General features: G+C 39.1%; 1 protein-coding gene across 3 annotated transcripts in view; it reads right to left on the reverse strand.

Annotated features, from left to right (window-relative positions):
- The window catches only part of FBXO25 (F-box protein 25), a 35,811-nt gene extending 19,080 nt beyond the window's left edge, over positions 1–16,731 (reverse strand). For 2 of the 3 annotated variants that reach the window (XM_042803448.1, XM_042803447.1), the window contains exons 1-5: positions 16,650–16,731; positions 11,576–11,719; positions 4,465–4,574; positions 3,072–3,121; positions 35–127 (exon numbers count right to left, since the gene is read on the reverse strand). In XM_042803448.1, the coding sequence (XP_042659382.1) occupies positions 35–127; positions 3,072–3,121; positions 4,465–4,574; positions 11,576–11,712 (390 nt within the window). In that variant the 5' untranslated portion in view covers positions 11,713–11,719; positions 16,650–16,731. Of the gene's footprint in view, positions 1–34; positions 128–3,071; positions 3,122–4,464; positions 4,575–11,575; positions 11,720–16,649 lie in introns of those variants that run through there. The other variant, XM_009970532.3, reaches the window with a different exon arrangement.
- Positions 16,732–17,612: the final 881 nt, after the last annotated feature.

Here is a 17,612-nt window from a genome sequence, read left to right on the forward strand (position 1 = left end):
ATGCATTTTTAAAGTACGCATATAGAGAGCTTACTTTGACCACGTAATTGAACCTTCTGATGTCCTGAATTGCACTTGAAAAGTCTAAGCGGTTAAAAGCTTCTCCCAAAGTGCAATAGCCATGTCTCTGAGAAGAAGAATAAACACACTTTAAATGAAAGAAACAAATATAAATTTGAGGAAAACATTCAGAAAAGCATTCTGCCATGCAACTGATGTTTATGTATACCATGCTTCCTGGAAATATATAATGTATCTGAAGACTTATTTAATTTCTTGCAGAACAAATGACAACAGATACGCTCTTTGGAACTACCAGGTATGTCAGCAATATTACTCAACAGGAAGGCCTTTAAATTCACACTAATCATGAAATCTGCCATCACTGGTATTTGAGCGTCCTGGGCATCTACTCCACTATTGCACAGATACAATGCTGTGTCACCTTCTCATGGCGATCACACTGCCCATTTGCCTCAGCACAAGGTACAGCTTGTTTGTACAGCAGTCTGAGCTTACAACCATAAGCATTAACTGACTGCGTTTATGTTCACATTTGAGGGTAAGAACACAGCTACTCACTCCTGGGATTGGAAGGACAAATGGTCTCAACATCTAGAATTTATTTTCTGGGTGCTAGAAGTTTAGGAACAATTTTTCTTAGGTCCCAAAAGCAAGAGCAATTGCATTTTCTTTTGGTACTCCTGCACTGGTGTCTTCAGGTGAAAATGGAAGTTTCACAGGCTGTTGTGGAACTACTTAAGACAATAGTAGCAGACCAAAATAATATGGGATCACATAACCTGACTAATTTTAGAGCCACAAAGCCACACAGGAGCCTTGGAGCAAATATAATGATGCTAGAAAAACCCTATAACTAGTGAAAGGGATATTTGCAGAGGGAGGGAGGGGATAAATAATTAATTGAAGTTCATTTCTAGACAGACTTCCTCGGTGAATTAGGTGATGACAGTACAACTTAACGTTCCTTTTTGCAACCCAATGAAAACTTACCTTGGGTGTACCCCAGTGCAATAGGAGACAGTTAACTATTCACTGCAGAGTAGTAGTAATTACTGCCTGCAGGTTAATGACTGAATTCAGGATTGTACTGCATGCTCATATCCAAACGTGCTGCATACTTCACAATACGCACAACTTGACTGGCAAATAGCAGTGAATTAACACTTACAGACAACAAAAATTTAGTTGAAATTTAAATAATTGTGGCTGTTCTCTGGCTAAACAGTTATCAAAAGGCCATGCCTAAATACATTAATGAGAGGTACATTTCCTTGAACAGCTGGAAGCAGATTTCTATGAACCCTCAGCTCTACCTTACCCAACGTACCATCATGACAAAATTACTCAAAGAGCATTTCCTATGTCATTTCAGCTATATACCTGTGTTTGTTTTGGTTTTCTTTATTCTCAGTGCTCTTCCATAGCATGTTTTACATGTTTCTTATCAAGACCTTCCTACTCATGTCATTTTGCCCTAAAATTCAATATGCAGTTTAGAAAAAAGGTTTCCTAGTTGTGAGACAGCCATTTAGAAAATCAAGTAAGATTACCACCTGTAAGGAAAACTAGACCCTCTGTAAATTATGTTTTAGATTAGCTTCAGTTGTTGCTCTGATTTTTTTGGTTCAAGTGTGCTCATTTCTGGCTGCTTTTTCATTCTGCTACTTAACTTTTAACTTTTTACTCAAAGCTTTTGGATTTATACAAGGAATTATTTGAAAAAGATTAGTGATTAATTCTAACCATCCGAGGTTTTTTTTTAATTTAGAAAAGCAAGCAGAAAAGGTGAATGGTCAATCATTAGGAGACAACAGCAGTGACAAGAATAAGCTAATTTGTACACCAAAATAGTTTGTCCACACTCTGAATGGACAAGAAACACAAGAAAATAATCACACATCACTAGTGCAACAACTTCTGCACAAGTAGGTGGAAAAAAAGAAATAATCCCAACATACAGGTTATGAAGGACATCAATGAGTGATTTTAGGCAATTTGCGTTTTGGTCTGAATGCAATTTGAAAACTCAGCTCAACAACCTTATCATTCAAAACACCATAATGACTGGTGACAGTCTGTCATACCCCTTTCCTTCTTACCCTAAATTTGAGATGGCACAAAGGCAAAGAGCATGCTTGAGACTTTTGCAGTAAGTAACTACATGTACCACAGATGAAGATAAAACTGGGAAAGGGGGATATGAATCTGGTGGAAGGCTTTGTAATACCCTTGAGATGTAGAAGGGCAGCTTCCAGGCCACTGGCCTGCAAGGTGAAGTTTTCCATGGTCTCCTCTATGTAAGCTCTCTCCACAACACCACTGTCTTCCTGAGTAGAGAACTTGTTATAGTCTCTCAGATCTAAAATGCAAAGCCAACTTCTGCCTGCATGGCTAGGGGGTCATCACACTCTCCTCCTTTCCTCTCTCCTGGCTGTCATTACTGCGTGGATTAAAGACATCCTCACCGGTGTCCAAGTTCCACTCATCCCAGATAACCATAGGAATCAACACAGGAATGAAACTTGAACTTCAAGGCAGTTTATCTCTACATACAGTGGATATATTTTAACTCTTGGCTTTCCAAGTGGTCATTTCAAGATCTTTAATGTTCCCTTCACAGTTTCATGACACAGTTTGTATCCCAAACTGAAAGCATTTGGGCTTTGTGGAATACAGAGGTCCTCTTTGTGAAGTTTGAAACTGAAGTTTAACTTACTTATTTTCAAATTTACACCACGATTCCAAAATATCAGGTAGCTGATTTTGCAAATACTTTCAATTTTAGTTTAAAGACACAAAGTACAGATAGGGACAGATGGGCTAGGAGAAGTAGTGCAAGTTCCCATATCTCTACCACAATGATCCATGTAAAAGTCACTTTGCTAGCTGCCTTTGCCTTATCATGTGCAGGTGTACTATGTTGCCAATGAAGAGAGAGTTGACTATAACCCCTAAGACCACACAGCACAAACATTTTTTTAATATACCATTGGTCAGTTAAGCAGCACAAAGATTGTAGGAATTGACCCACAGCATGCAGGACTTACTTCCCTGGTGCTTTCTTTATGAACATAAATCCACTTTTCACGATAAAAACCTAAAATAAAATCAAAATATAAACATTTTTAGGCTTCCACTTTAGGTAATGCCTTCTAGAAAGAAACTGAACAAAACAGACCATCCTCAATAAAACGTTTCATAAGATAGGAGAGTTGGTAGAACAGTTTTAATTAAGGGAGTTTATAAAGGTTGAAAAGGATGAATACAAATTCTCAGAAGTTACATACTTCTAAAAAATAAAGGAAAAGTTAAATAATTTTATAAATCAAACACAAGAGTTGGCAGATGTAGCACAACTTTTGTCAACTGTGTACCAACAGGCAATTTCTCCTACAAAACCCCCAAATCTTTTTCAATCCAACAGGCTCTTTGGCACTTAACACAGGAAAGTGCAGAAATGAGCAACCTTTTTGTTCTTGACCACTCTGCCCCTCTAATCTATTTTCTTCTGTTAAGGTTCCTGCTCCACATCCACCCAATGAGTTCAACCAGTTGCAGAATACTGCAGGAAAGTCAAATATACAAGGCTAGTAAGCAGACCTTCAGCTTTCGGCAGTCTAGTATATTGTCAAAGGAAAGCATGCTCTTACATACAGCCACTTGAATCTTTCGAAATATTCTAAGCTCAGACAAGCCTAGGGAGGCTTGCTGTTTTCTGCAAGACCATCTCTGTTAAAATTTTGGGAATAAGCAAATAATAGAGATCATTTCAAGATCAAAGCATTAGAAATACAAAAAAGTTGCTAATCAACTTACCTTTTTTACCTACTCTACCAAATTCTCTCCTTCAGTGTGTTTACTTGCTGTCGTACACATTTGCATTCCAAAGTACAGGTGACTTTTTAAAAATGACAACTGACAAAATGGCTTTCATTTTTTTTTTTTAAAAAGGGACTTTCTTCAAGAAATTCAATACTGATAAAGTCCTTACCAAGAGCTATAGGTATTATGATAAAATATATTTATTTATGAACTGATTCTGGAGTTATATCACTAAACAGAAGTTGAATTAAACAAAAACAAAACAACTGCTTTGGGTAAGCAGCAGCTTCCATAAACATCCAGAAGGATTTAATCTAAAACTAGTCCACAAAACAAAACAGTATCAGAAGAAACTTATTATTCAAGAATTACTATTCGTAATGAAGAACCTTTGAATCTTTGGGGGAAAAAAAAAAAAAAAAATAATCACATAATAGATGATCAATGCCACAGTTCAATTAAGATGTGTCACTTCTGACATCAGAACTTGTTGCCCATATAGAAGTAAACATAATTCAAAAGGCTACTCTATAAAGAAATATAAATGAATGGGTATTATAACATTTTGCTGAACCTGTAAGAGTCTTCTAAAATAAATTAAAAAACACTCAGCCTTACATTGCGAATCTGTGTTATTCCTAAAATGATCTTTCTTCCTTTTCTTGGCTGCAAACTCACAATCTTCAGTACCGTATATTTCTTCATCCTCATCATCACCAGTTATGATGCTGAAATAAACACATCTAATTAGAACAGCAGTGAATATTTAAGATGCATACAGCTTATAATTCTCTTCATTAAGGTCTGACAGCTGGAAAAAAATAATTGTATTTTTAATGACGTTCTTCTACCTGATGTTCTATAGCAACATATACCTTGAAAGAAGCTGTCTTGTTTTTTCCTTCCCAGTGGGGTTGAATTTTGTATCAAAGTGATTAAATACACAAAAGTATCTTCCTAATAGTTATCTCCTAAATCATCACTGACACTTAGGAAGGACTACTGAGGAGGCAGTACTAACTGGACAACTGGCTGGCTGCAAAGCTCTGATGTACAAAAATTAAATTTGAAATGGACCAAGCCTTGAAAAACTGTGCACACAGGTAAAAGTCAGTGCAGAATTACTGCACATCCTTGCATAGGCAGAAAACCAGGAACTGAAGACATCTCTCTTACTATTGTCAACTTCGGGGCAAAGAAAGTTTGTATTTTAAGAAATGCCTGAATAACAACACTACATTGTGCAGGTGTCACAGTACTGTTTTATCAATGACTTGTACAGCATCAAAGACCATGTGGTCTATCCCTCTCTCCCAGACAGACTCAACTATACCTACCTCACTTCTGATAGTTAACTATGTAACCTGACACTGACACTAGTTTACTATGCAACCTGACACTGAGGACTACAACGAGTAATTTTATTTATATATATATAGTGTATGTGTATATATATAAAAAGAAACAATTTTATAAGTTCTGTTGGATAAACTAACCTTTCTAAAATTCATATATATTTAAAAACTGCCTGTGCTACATAAAGTCTATACAGTTTCATAAAGTTTTGCTTTCCATTTTTGCAGATAAGGACTAGCAATACAGGCAAGAATGGGTGTTCATTTTTCTAGCAGAGAGAGAAGATACTTCATATGAAGGCCAGAGTCTTAACAGTTAACCAGAATAACTAAGGATATGTGGTAGAGAAGTTTAACTGTAGGACTATTTATTTCTCTATTATTATTCTTTGACAAGGAAGTTGTCTACAAAACTCCTCCCATTCATTACTATTTTTTTCATCCTAATTTGCCAGATGAATCTAGCAATGTCAGTTTGACCTTCAAATTGCACCAGCAACAGTTGACCCCTGTAAAACTGAAGGACACCAGTTTATTCAAAAACAACCTGTATATGGGCATTAAGTGGCAAAAATCAAGTTGTATTACTCTATTGCTACAGTTAAAATTTTCAAGCTTGAACCATCTGTAAGGGAGAATGACTAAGCAACACTGTAAAAAAAAAAAGCTTTTTTTTTTTTAATTGCTCTAATCAGTAAACACTAGCTCAGCTTAAAGATACACAAATTGAGAAGACTCAGAACTAGAAAGTTGTTTTCATCTTAGGTTTAAATACTGAAAAAAAGCTAACATACCTCTGCATTCAGCTAGAGCTCGATCCAAGATGAGGGCATCTTACCATTTTAGAAGCAGATAATAAAGACTCAACAACTTCAATATTCTATGCAACATTGCCAAATATCTTATCTGGCCTAACAGCAAGAGAGTTTGGAGAAAAGGAACTGGCAACTGACAAAAGCAGAACATCAACACTGGCAAGTTATTTTGATTATGTAATATTCCAATCCATCAGGGGTTTTTTTCCAAAGCTATCATAAAGGAAATACCTCTTTTTAAGCTCACTAAAATTATTAATTTAATGTTTTAGCATATTGACTGCATCACCATGTCACACAAATTATTGTAGAATCTGGAAAGTTGCTGCAGAATCAGAAGTAGAGCTCAAAGCTCCCAGACCTAGCTTTACCATCCTAACAACAGATAGAAGACTAGAGAGATATGGCCAGGTTATTCTGCAATATAATTCAGGCAGAATAGAAACACACCCATTCCAACTGACCCAGTGCAGTGGGGAGAGGAGGGGACATGGCATTCCTGAAGGCCTGCTTTAGAAGAGGAAAATTAATCTGGCCAGATTCCTTCTTTTGTTCCTAGCAAGGAAGTATCCTTATAAAGCAATTTAGCCCAGTAACATACCTGAGGTGATTTAAAGTCCACCTCTGCACATGCACTTGAACTCCACCCCCCCACCCCCCCCAACCTGCTCCAGTAATATGCACTTCCTCAACAGATAAATGAGCAAGGCAGCTTAAGGACAGTCAATTAATACAAGGAATTGTGAAGATAGAGGGCTATTTCGAACACTTTTGCCTGACATTCAAATTCACTTGTGACATTCCTAGAATTCTTCATGTCATTTCAGAGAAAATATGAATTTGACTGTTATCCCTGAGGATCTTCTCATACAAGGCTTTATTGCCTCATGTTCTGTTCCACTTCATGTGGAGAGTCTCTCCCTGCTTATCTGTAACCAGTAACTAGAAAAACTGTCTCTTACTGAGAATGAAAGCAAGGGACCCACAGACATCAGGGGAATGGAACAGAAATACAAGCACTTGCCCATCGACTGTCAGCCTTCCTTACACTAATCTGGAAAGCTGCTTGATGAATAATAAAGCCACTCCACCAATTCCAAAAGCGACCCCTGACACTCCAACACCAAGCTGAGATACAAGAAAGCAAATCAAGTACTGCTCGTGTCATATGGTGTAACAGAAGCCTTAATTTAATGTTTTTACCACAATACTGCACGTGACATCCAAGTGCACCTGGAAGGATTTAAATACACACATAATACTGCCAATTTACAGCTATTCTTACTGCCTTGTCTTGATGATGCACTTCACAAAAAATTATTCTAAAGCTTCTTAAAAGCAAAGTACACCGTGTCCTTAGAACTACAATACTCTACATAAAGCATGCAAGAATTTCAGCTTTTTCAAAAAACTAATTTCATAGCAGTATTTAAATAACCTCTTGCGTATGACACTTAAAATGCTGGAAAACTTGACAGGGCTATCTGAACTCCAGCTATTCTTCCTCATCCCCTTGCTTCTTTTGTTATGAAGAAAGAAGGCCCTCGAGTCATGAAATTACTTAGAGACACGCTAAGTGTTTTAGAGGAGACTCAAAGCCATTTACAGCTTGACCATTCTTGGAAAATCCTGAGGTAAGTGCCTGCACCAAATAATGTTACAATATATTTGTCAAATGCCAAAATTATCTAAGACTGTATTAAAATCCAAGGACTTCTATCCAATGCCAGAAACACTTCTGTTAACACCGTATCTCACTTAGAGAATCAGACAAGAGTCACTGCAGACTCTGATTACCCTGCCAGCCCAAGCAGTTCGTGAGCCCAACACACAGAAAAGGACTATTACCATCACGATAAAACCGCATTAGGTTAGTCTGATTCTTTCTTTTACCTCAAAAGGAACACATAGGGCAGCTTTACTCGTAAATTGCAGGCTACTGAGAGATATTTACATACAATTCTGTAAGGCAGTGCTGTCCTCTATCCCCCACCATGCTTCAAGGACACAGTGCTGCAGGCACTGGAAATATGTATCTGTGCTAGAATTTATAGGTACAAATTGCAGGTAGTCGTGGCCAGCATTCAGTCCACAGAGCCTGAACGAACACTGCCTCAACCACATTTCCTGCTACTGTTTACCTTGAATACAAAGCATTCTTCAATTATAAAATAATATTAATTATCCAAATAAATAAGAGCTACAGAACTGAGAGTCTCATTTTTTTCCCCATCTCAGTTTCCATAAGTGGAACTCAGTTTAAGTGTAACTATTCAAGCATTACTCCAAATCATTTAAATTGTTCCTGTACAAGTGATTGTTCAACCATGGTTATCATTAGCTCCACCTTTTTTTACTAATTCATCAACTGGATTCACCAAGGCACTGGATGACTAATCGAATAAGGTAAAAAGTTCTATTTTAACAAAAACATTCTTCAATTTAAGTTATTTATATGTCTTGAAGTTTTATTTCTGAATCAGTTTGTGATTAGATCTTTTTCATTTCTGAAGAGAAAGTATTTGCAATGGATAAAAGACAAAGTTTGGCAAGTAACTCGATCCACACTTTCTCTCACAGAAGAGAACACAAGTAAAATTAAAGCAGGTTTCAGTGAACTACGTGGCTTAAATTCATTTCTTTTTAAAAGACGACTGCTGTAACTGCTCCCTGGAATACAACACTCAAGTATTACCTTTAGCATAGATTTCTACAGAACATTTTAGTGCAAAATATTATTTCATTTAATAGGTGAAACACAGAGCAGTTTAAAAAAAAAGACAAATAAGTGTTTATGTATCAGTTACTATATGCTTCTTCCACAAGAAAGGAAGTGTTTTATCAAGTCTCATTCTTACTCAGTGCTACTTCATGTTAACAGATATCTTAAGATGAGCTGTCTATCCAACATACACAGATAATTGTTTCCAAATAGCTTAAGATGGTACAGAGAAACAGCCAGCAAGACACAGTACACTGCTGTACTTCAATATGAAGCCTTGCACATGTAACAGAAGCAGCCCATGTCCAAATATATGCCTGGTACAGACTGGATAGGAACCCGTTTTGCAGAAAAGGAGCTGAGGTCTTGTGGATAACCAGCTGAACACAGGTCAGCAGTGTGCCCTTGTGTTGTACAAAGCCAACTACACCCTGGTCTGAGTTAAGAGTGTATCCTGCAGACTGAAAGAAGTAATCATCCCCTTTTATCTGGCATGAGAAACTACATCTGGAGTACTGTGTCTAGTTTGGGGCTCAATTCAATAAAAACACTGGCATACTGGAACAAGTCCTGTGGGGAGTTGCCAAGGTGATTAGGAACTGGAGCACATGATGCATGAGAGTAAGAGAACCAAACTTGCACATTGTTAAGAGGTGGCAGTAGAGGGAAATGTGATTACTGTTAATATCTAATATGAGGGTATAAATAAGATAGAGCTAGACTGTAAGGTTAGAGGAGGTGGGCAGTAGTAAGTGCTAATGGACACAATCAGTGATAAAAGAAATTCTTAACAGATTGGGGGAGGGAGGAATGAAGGGGGGACACCAGACAAATAAAACAGGGGAGGAAAAAAAAAAATTAAAAAAAAAAAATCACAGTGAGAGTAACAGAACAGGAACCCAGAGAGGTATTTCCATTCTTGGAAATGCATGAAGCTCAACTGGACAAGGCCCTATACAACATTAATTGCTTTTTTGCAGCAAAGGTTAACTCACAGATCCAAAGTTCAAGGTGTAGTGAAATTATTCTCAAGTAGTTGCTACTTTGCCAAAAAGTACAAACTGGAATTCTGTAGTCTAAGTTTGGACAATATACATTAACTGAATAGCCAGAACCAGAATTAAAAAAAGAAAAAAAAAAATAGGGCCACAGAGCATGGCATGGTTTGGCTTTGCTAAGTACGAGATGTGCAAGATGAAGATGGGGAACTGAGGAATCACTATATATGAGTGCATCTACTGCAGACTAGGTTGGTCCTTGAGTTTGGGATTCGGACAGACTGACAAACTAGCCTAATAAACCCAAATCATGAAACACATCAGCTTTCATTAAAATTCCCCCCCACCTTCTCCCCTCCCAAGCATTTCATAGCCATTCCCTTCAAATTAATGTACCTATTTTAGTCCTGAATGTTAAGGCTCGTATCTTTCAAAAAACAGTTGATTTAAATCTGTTTCTAACAGCATTGAACTCCTGCGGAGTTGTATTAAGTTCTTTGAAGACTAACAAAAAAAAAAAAAAAAAACAACCTTGTATTTTTGCTTGAAGAAATAATAAAAATACCTCACCTTGCTCTCTGGAGAAAACACAAACACATACACATAAAATTAGGATCAGAAAAGCAAAGGTCTTAATGATATTCACAAAGACAATGATCATTCATGTCATACTTGCCAAACAACAGTCATTAAAGCAATCTACAAGATACAGTTATTCAATAACTGTACAAATAGCTATCAAGATTAAATTAGATTTCCTTTCATTTGCCAACTATATTAATAATGATATATGAAAGAAGGAAGAACAGATTTTTTCAAAGGTATTTAAGTCAATTTTATTTTATGTTGGAGACTTACTGTTCCAGACAAGCAGTCTTTTGTATCCACAGTGGCAAGACTGTGGAAAAAAGCCTAAATAAGATCAGTGACAGATGAACACAGAAAGAAAAAAGGCATGAAGAAAACAGTAGGCCAAGATAAGATTAATAATAATTCTTCACTGCTTGCTAACTTTCCTGAGGTTTATTTCTCAAATTAAGAAAACACAGGTGTATGACTACAGCAAGTCCTGGCTTGCCAGTAAATTCCCTCTAAATCAGATCAGTTACTGTATCATTTACTGGACTAACAACAAAACACTGAATGTTCCTTTTTCTCATTATGAGCACATTATGCTGGAATTTATGACCAAGAATGCTATCCCTGAGAATTACCTCTTCATGGGGAAGCCAAGTAGAAATTTGTTTGGACAAAGCTATTTATATCACACTAGTCTGTGGGCATCTGCCACAAGTATTACTTTATTTAACTAATATCTTTCTCACCTGTTCTTCAGGAGCACATACAGTCATATATTGTGTTAGAGAAATACCGTAAAACTACCATCAGTTGTGTATTTGGAACAAAGGCATTATATGACTGTCAAAACCAGTCCTAATCCAACACCCTATCAGCAGAAAGACTTCATTCATGTCCTGGTAACATTTCAATATGTCTGTTGAACTTGCAATTTATAAATATCACTTTTATCTTTAAATAGTACTTGACAGATTGTCTGGGGTATTTTTTGTTTGTTTGTTTTTAATGGACATACAACATAAGATGGAATCTGTCTGCCTAATACAAACAACCTGCAAAACAGTGACAAGACAGACAACGTCCATAGGGGGCTCCTGTCTGCCTAACTAAACAAAACACATGGTTGTATCTGTATACTTCTAGCATATGCAGATGATATCATCTACCACAAACACCTGCAGCCTGAATGAAAATTAAGTCAATCTTTGCCTTCCCACCTGCTATTAACTCATACAGAATCACTTTAAAAAAAAAACTTACACAGTATGACTGATATCATTCAGTTGGTTATTTCCATCCTTAAGTGCAGGACTGAAGAGCTCACATCGTTTCCATCCATCTTCTGTTTTAACCCATCTCCATCCAGGGGATCTCCAGTCTTGGCCCAAAAATGGCATGGTTTCTCTATAAGCAGCAAGAAGACTGTTTTGTATTACTTAAGGAAAATTGCAAAACTTACTGTCATTATTTTGGTTTTCTCTTTAACCTTAAAAAACCCCTAAAGATTACCTTGAGGAAAGAAAGTTCTCTGTTTCTTACAAGAATGTTCTACAGATTCAGTGGTTTCTTAGAGCACATTTTAGATTCTGTAACCTCATTCTTCTTGTCTTTCAGCACTTATTAGATCAAGGTAGGTTTCTTAGTTCTTTAGAGAACAGGAAAAGAAGCATGGTAGTCCATGCAAAAGATTATACCAAAACAAGCAAAATTGTGTGCTGTGTAATCTGCTCCACCATGATCAGACAGATTACTGATTTTGAGACCTGGCTAATAAATAAATGGTTGTTAAAGAGTTTGATGCCACAAAAATCAATGTGGTTCAATTTATTTTTTCTAAGGCTTATAAATACTGAGTTTGCACTACACTGTATAGTGATATTTCAGTAAAGGAATTTTCATTTTCCCAAATATTTTTTCAGTTGTTGAGGGTCACCTCCCACACTAGGCTATTAACTGGCTACCCGGACAAATGGAGACTGCAACATAAAGTCAATTTTGAAATGTCTCCTGAAATTCCTACAAACAGATGGAAGTCATCACAGGTATATCATTCAAATAGTGTTCTGCTACCCTTTTTCAAAAGGGAGATTCACTTCTGACACATTAAGTAAGAATTTGAACAAAGCCGTTTTCTACACTTTGAAGACTCTGACCTTGCTAGCTTTTGCCCTCTTCCCATTTATCATCCATTCATGGTGCTCCTTATTTTAACTAGAGGTTTCACATGCAAACTATACAGGGAAAATAACGTATATTACAAATATGCTAATGCTAGTATATTAACACCAACAGCTTTGTTCCTAACAGGTATGTATTTTCCATTATCTTTTCAACTTGAAAAAATATTAGGCCACAGTCAAACATCATTATGGATTTATTTATCCATTTGCACTCTTGACCAGCATCTGCCCAATATACTAGTTAGAACAGAAGTCACAGATGCATAAAAAGCCTGAAAAAATACAAGCTGAGTGAGCCAATTGGGTTTTTTTTTTATTAAAAAAGCACACACCACACAAAACTAAGTGTATTGTCTAGCCCTCAGCATTGACTGCAGTCCCTTTCCCAGTCATAACTCGGACTTTCTCCTCATCTAACAGAAATCTTTTCCAAAACTTACCACATCCTTTCCTCCAGCTACCACAAACTATTCATGCCTATCTGCTTTTCCAATCTTTTTACTTTTTCCTAGGAGTAATATGAAACATAACATACTTTTTTCCCAAGTTGTTTAGAACTCCTCTGATTTTGACTGAAATTAAGGCCTCTTGTCTTTATCATACAACTGTTTAAATAGTTGGTACACACTAGTGCATTTCAGAATAACATAATTTAAAATATTTTTAATCCTGCCAACATAAGCAGAATTTACCCAATAATTTGTTAAATCACTGACTCGGAGAACAGCAGACAGCAAGTCAAAAACATCATCTTAGACAAACACAAATCGTAAGTTTTTGAACCATATCTAGAGATACTGAGCTCACAATCTATTCCTGGTCAGCAACTCTGATATAAAACAAACAACAAATAAACAAACAAACAAAACAAAAAAAAAACAGAAAAACACACTATTGTAGGTGCATGTCATTACTCAAAAATTAAAATCCAGAGAGAATTCAGAAGCACAGAGATCACCACAGGCTACATGGGATATTTAAAAATTTTTTTTCAAGTTATTTCAAGAATACTTACACTGATAAAGAATTGTTGGGAAAAGGAAGTGAAAAAAACAAGACCACATACTTGCAGCAAGGTAAGAATGTGTATTGTTAGAACCTAACAGGATAAGTTACCAAAAAAATGAGGATAAAGAAAAAAAACAATCCTGAAAACAATATAAGAAAACATGGAGTATTTTGTTTAAGTGGATGCAAGTAGCTGAAGTGCAAAGCTAGTCATAATTTACAGAATAGGATGCTTATTATACTTTATAAATTCTTAAACTTTCAAAACATCCCTTGTGGTTTCAAGGTATCAGGCCATCAGTGTATATACGATGTATAACTCCCTCCTAGGGAGCTGTACTGGCATTTAAAATTACATGCTTCAATAGTTACATGCTCTAAACCAGACCACTTTTCAGATCTTTACAGCCTGAAATGTGATGGTCTTTCACTGCAAGGTTTCAACACAGAATAAATGTCCTGTAATCCCTCCTCAAAAAAATTACATTAAGTCTTTTCAAAATAACAGCAACAGTATCAGGAAGTACACACACACACAGAAGATTACTGACGTCTGCTCCAGAAATCCTGGAAAACCATACCTAAAACAAAAAGTTCATAGAGACATGAATGATTTCTGTATATGCAGGATATATTCAGCACATTATTCTTCCAGAAGAAAAAAATAAAAAGCTATTACAAAAATCACAGAGATTACTTTAACTTCTTTAAAATTACTTAAACATTTGTGGAAGATTACAAATATCCAGTTATTCTGTGAGGTTGGTACATGATGACGTTACTTAGTCCAAGACATAGTTTCACTATTGCACCAGCTAGGAGTGCATCCATCAATAGCAATTTCACAAAATGACCTGTACGCATACTCAAAAGTTGTAGCTCATTGAGTCAACAACATAAAAGTATTCTTTTAGTAACAGTATATATGCAACTAAAAAAAAAAAAAAAAAAATCCCATTGCTTCTCAATTCCTGTAGCATTGAAGTAGAGATTTGGGTGTTATTCAGCAGTAAGCGACCAAATTTGAAAAAGCTGCAGTGTATCATAAACATCTATCCTATGTATCTCTTTCATATGAGAAGGGATCACAGAATATGAGTGCCTAGACAGGCTGTGCTGGTTTTGGACGGGATAGAGTTAATTTTCTTCACAGTATCTAATATAGGGCTGTTTTGGATTGGTGCTGAGCACAGTGTTGATAACACAGGGATGTTTTCATTACTGCTGGGCAGCGCTTACACAGTGCCAAGGCCTTTGCTGCTCCTCACCCCACCCCATCAGAGAGTGGGCTGGGGGTACACAAGGAGCTGGGAGGGGACACGGCCGGGACAGCTGTCCCCAACTGACCCAAGGGACATCCAACCCATATGGCATCATGCTCAGCATATAAGGCTGCGGGAAGAAGGAGGAAGGGGGGGATGTTCCAAGCGATGGTGTTTTGTCTTCCCAAGCCACCATTATGCGTGATGGAGCCCGGCTGTCCCAGAGATGGCTGAGCCCCTGCCTGCCCATGGGAAGTGGTGAACGAATGCCTTGTTTTGCTTTGCATGTGTGCATGCAGCTTTTGCTTTACCTATTAAACTGTCTTTATCTCAATCCATGAGTTTTCCCACTTGTCCGATTCTCTTCCCCATCCCACCAGGGTGGAAGGAACGAGCAGCTGTGTGGGGCTTAGTTGCTGGCTGGGGTTAAACAACACACAGAGGTAAGAAGATTCATGCTTTTGTTCTGTCTTCACTCAGACTTTGCTTCCCAGTACATCACTGCACTAAAGCATCCCTGTGGCTTCCAGACCCTTGCTTTCAAGAGTTCCTGCATTTTTTATGCAGTGTACCTTCAGTAATAGCAAGCAGCTGTTTACTTGCTAAAACTTTCACCACCACAAAACATGAGCTCCCTAGACTTGGATTTTAAGGAAAATGCAGTGGGACGGGGTTCTTTAAAGCAAAGAAGGACTGGGAAAGGAATGTGGTCATTAGCTGACAACAAGGGTTTAAGACAAGGCTTCATTTAACTTTTTCCTAAAAACAAACGAGAACAAGAGTTCTTTGCTTTGTATCAGGCACCTTTTCCTCAGGAGAGTGGGAAAAAGGACTGGGGAAACAAGAACCACCAGAAAGAAGCACAAAAGAGGAGGGCTATGTATATCAGCTTAGTACATTTTGAGATTATAGTAACTGCTCTAGCCATCCTTGCACTTTTAAGGGAGTTCTGCTTTCCATGAAGCAGGTAACTCACCACATCAGCAAAAAATCACTGCAAAGCTGTTCAGAATTGCAGCAAGAAGTCCTATTACTTTGCCACTGTACTGGAGATCTCTTCTGTCTATGTATTTGTGTACTTAAGACATGTCACTATGACCCAAGCCATTTTTGTTATTCAGCAGCAAGACTGCTGACAACATGATGGGAACAGGCAAAGTTCTGTTTCCCAACAGCACACCCATCTCTTCCTTTAGCATGCTAATAAAAATCTCTTCAGCAGTTCAACTTCCAACAGAAACTGCTCCTTTACGCTCTCACTACAGGTAGATGACTACCACCTTCTAGGAGCTAGCGCAGTCAACCTCTGTGACTCAGAGGTCAGAGTCTGTTTAGACTTCCTCCCACCCCATGTTTTTCCATATCAAATGACTGTCTCAGATCAACTCTCAAAAGCAAGACCATGATTCATCAACTCCTCAGCTTTTCTCTTGCCCACCCCTATCCTGATTGTTATTCCCCTATACAACAATCCTAGTGCATCGAGGTCACGCAACTCTCTGCTCCCAACAGGCACCAATGCTCCTCCTCTCCAACTCAGCTGCCCACCCGTGGCTCCTGCCCTCCAGCCTGCTGCTGCCACCACCTTTGCCCCTCCCGGTTCTCCGACCCTCATGTGACCTACTGCCAGCCCAACACCCCATTCCTCCAGGCAGGCTCCCACCCAGCCCACCCCCATCCCACCTGCTGCCCCTCATCCCCAACCTCTCCCCCGCACCCTAACACCTCGTCCCGAACTCCTCCAGCTCCAAACGCCCCTGAGACCCCGTCCCAAACCCCTCAAGCCACGCTCAGCCCCCAAACCCTGCACCTGGGGGGCTGACCCGTAGAGTCCCAGCACACCCCCCGCCAGCCGGACACCCCCCCCCCCCCCCCCCACCTCACCTCACAGCGGCGGCGCCGCTCCCCACAGCCACCAACCGGCCCGGGCCGCGAGAGCTATTGACGGAAGCAGCGCGGGGCTGCGCCCCCCGCCCCGCTGATTGGCCGCCGCGCTTGTTGCTACCCGGCAGCGCCCTTCCCCATTGGCGGAGCGGGGGTAGGGGGGTGGGAGGTGGCGTCACCGGCGGGCGCGGGCCGGGCGCGTCACGTGAGGGGGGAGCGCGGCGCACGTGTCAATGTTTTGGTCGGCGGGGGGGGGGCGGGGCGTGCGGGGCGGTGTCTCCGGTCCCGTCCCCGTCCCCGTCCCCGTCCCCATCCCCTCCTGGTCCCCGCCCCGTCCCGGTCCCCGTCCGCGTCCCGGTCCCGGTCCCGGTGCCGGTGCCGGTCCCGGCGGCTTTAACGGAACAGACGCGGTTGTCTCGGGGATGCTCAGGCTCCCGCGGGTTGCACTGTTACGAACTGTTAGGTTTTCGAGAACTGTGTCTAATGATTTAACTAGGCAGAGCGAGGCCTTAGCAACAAGGTGTGCTCTTCCCATTGGAAAGGGTATGCAAGAGAGGTTAAGAAGAAAGGGAGTGTGATGTAATATTTTGTTCAGAGTTGTAACAGGGCCGTAAAACATTCAAACGAATAGTGAGAGACGGTTCCAAGAGGAGAAAACAAAAAGGAAATGTCATTTATCATACCTATATTACTAAGTTGCTCATCGGCCCAAAACCCCAAACCATGGTGACCTAGGAGCCCAGGTAGTCAGCAGTCAGATCAAGATAAATGGCCAAATGATTCTGTAACTTTTATGAATATGTACGATTCAGAGAATAAGGAACCATTAATACAATAATGATGTAATGGGTAAAAATAATAGTAACCAGTGCAGGTAAAAGGCAGTTATAATGAGCAATTAAAAGCGGACAGTGTATGCATGCCTATTATAATGAAGGAGAAGAAAGAATGTTGGGCTGTAAG

Source organism: Tyto alba, unplaced genomic scaffold, assembly GCF_018691265.1.
Source record: "Tyto alba isolate M040663 unplaced genomic scaffold, T.alba_DEE_v4.0 Super-Scaffold_40, whole genome shotgun sequence".
NCBI classification, from domain to species: domain Eukaryota; kingdom Metazoa; phylum Chordata; class Aves; order Strigiformes; family Tytonidae; genus Tyto; species Tyto alba.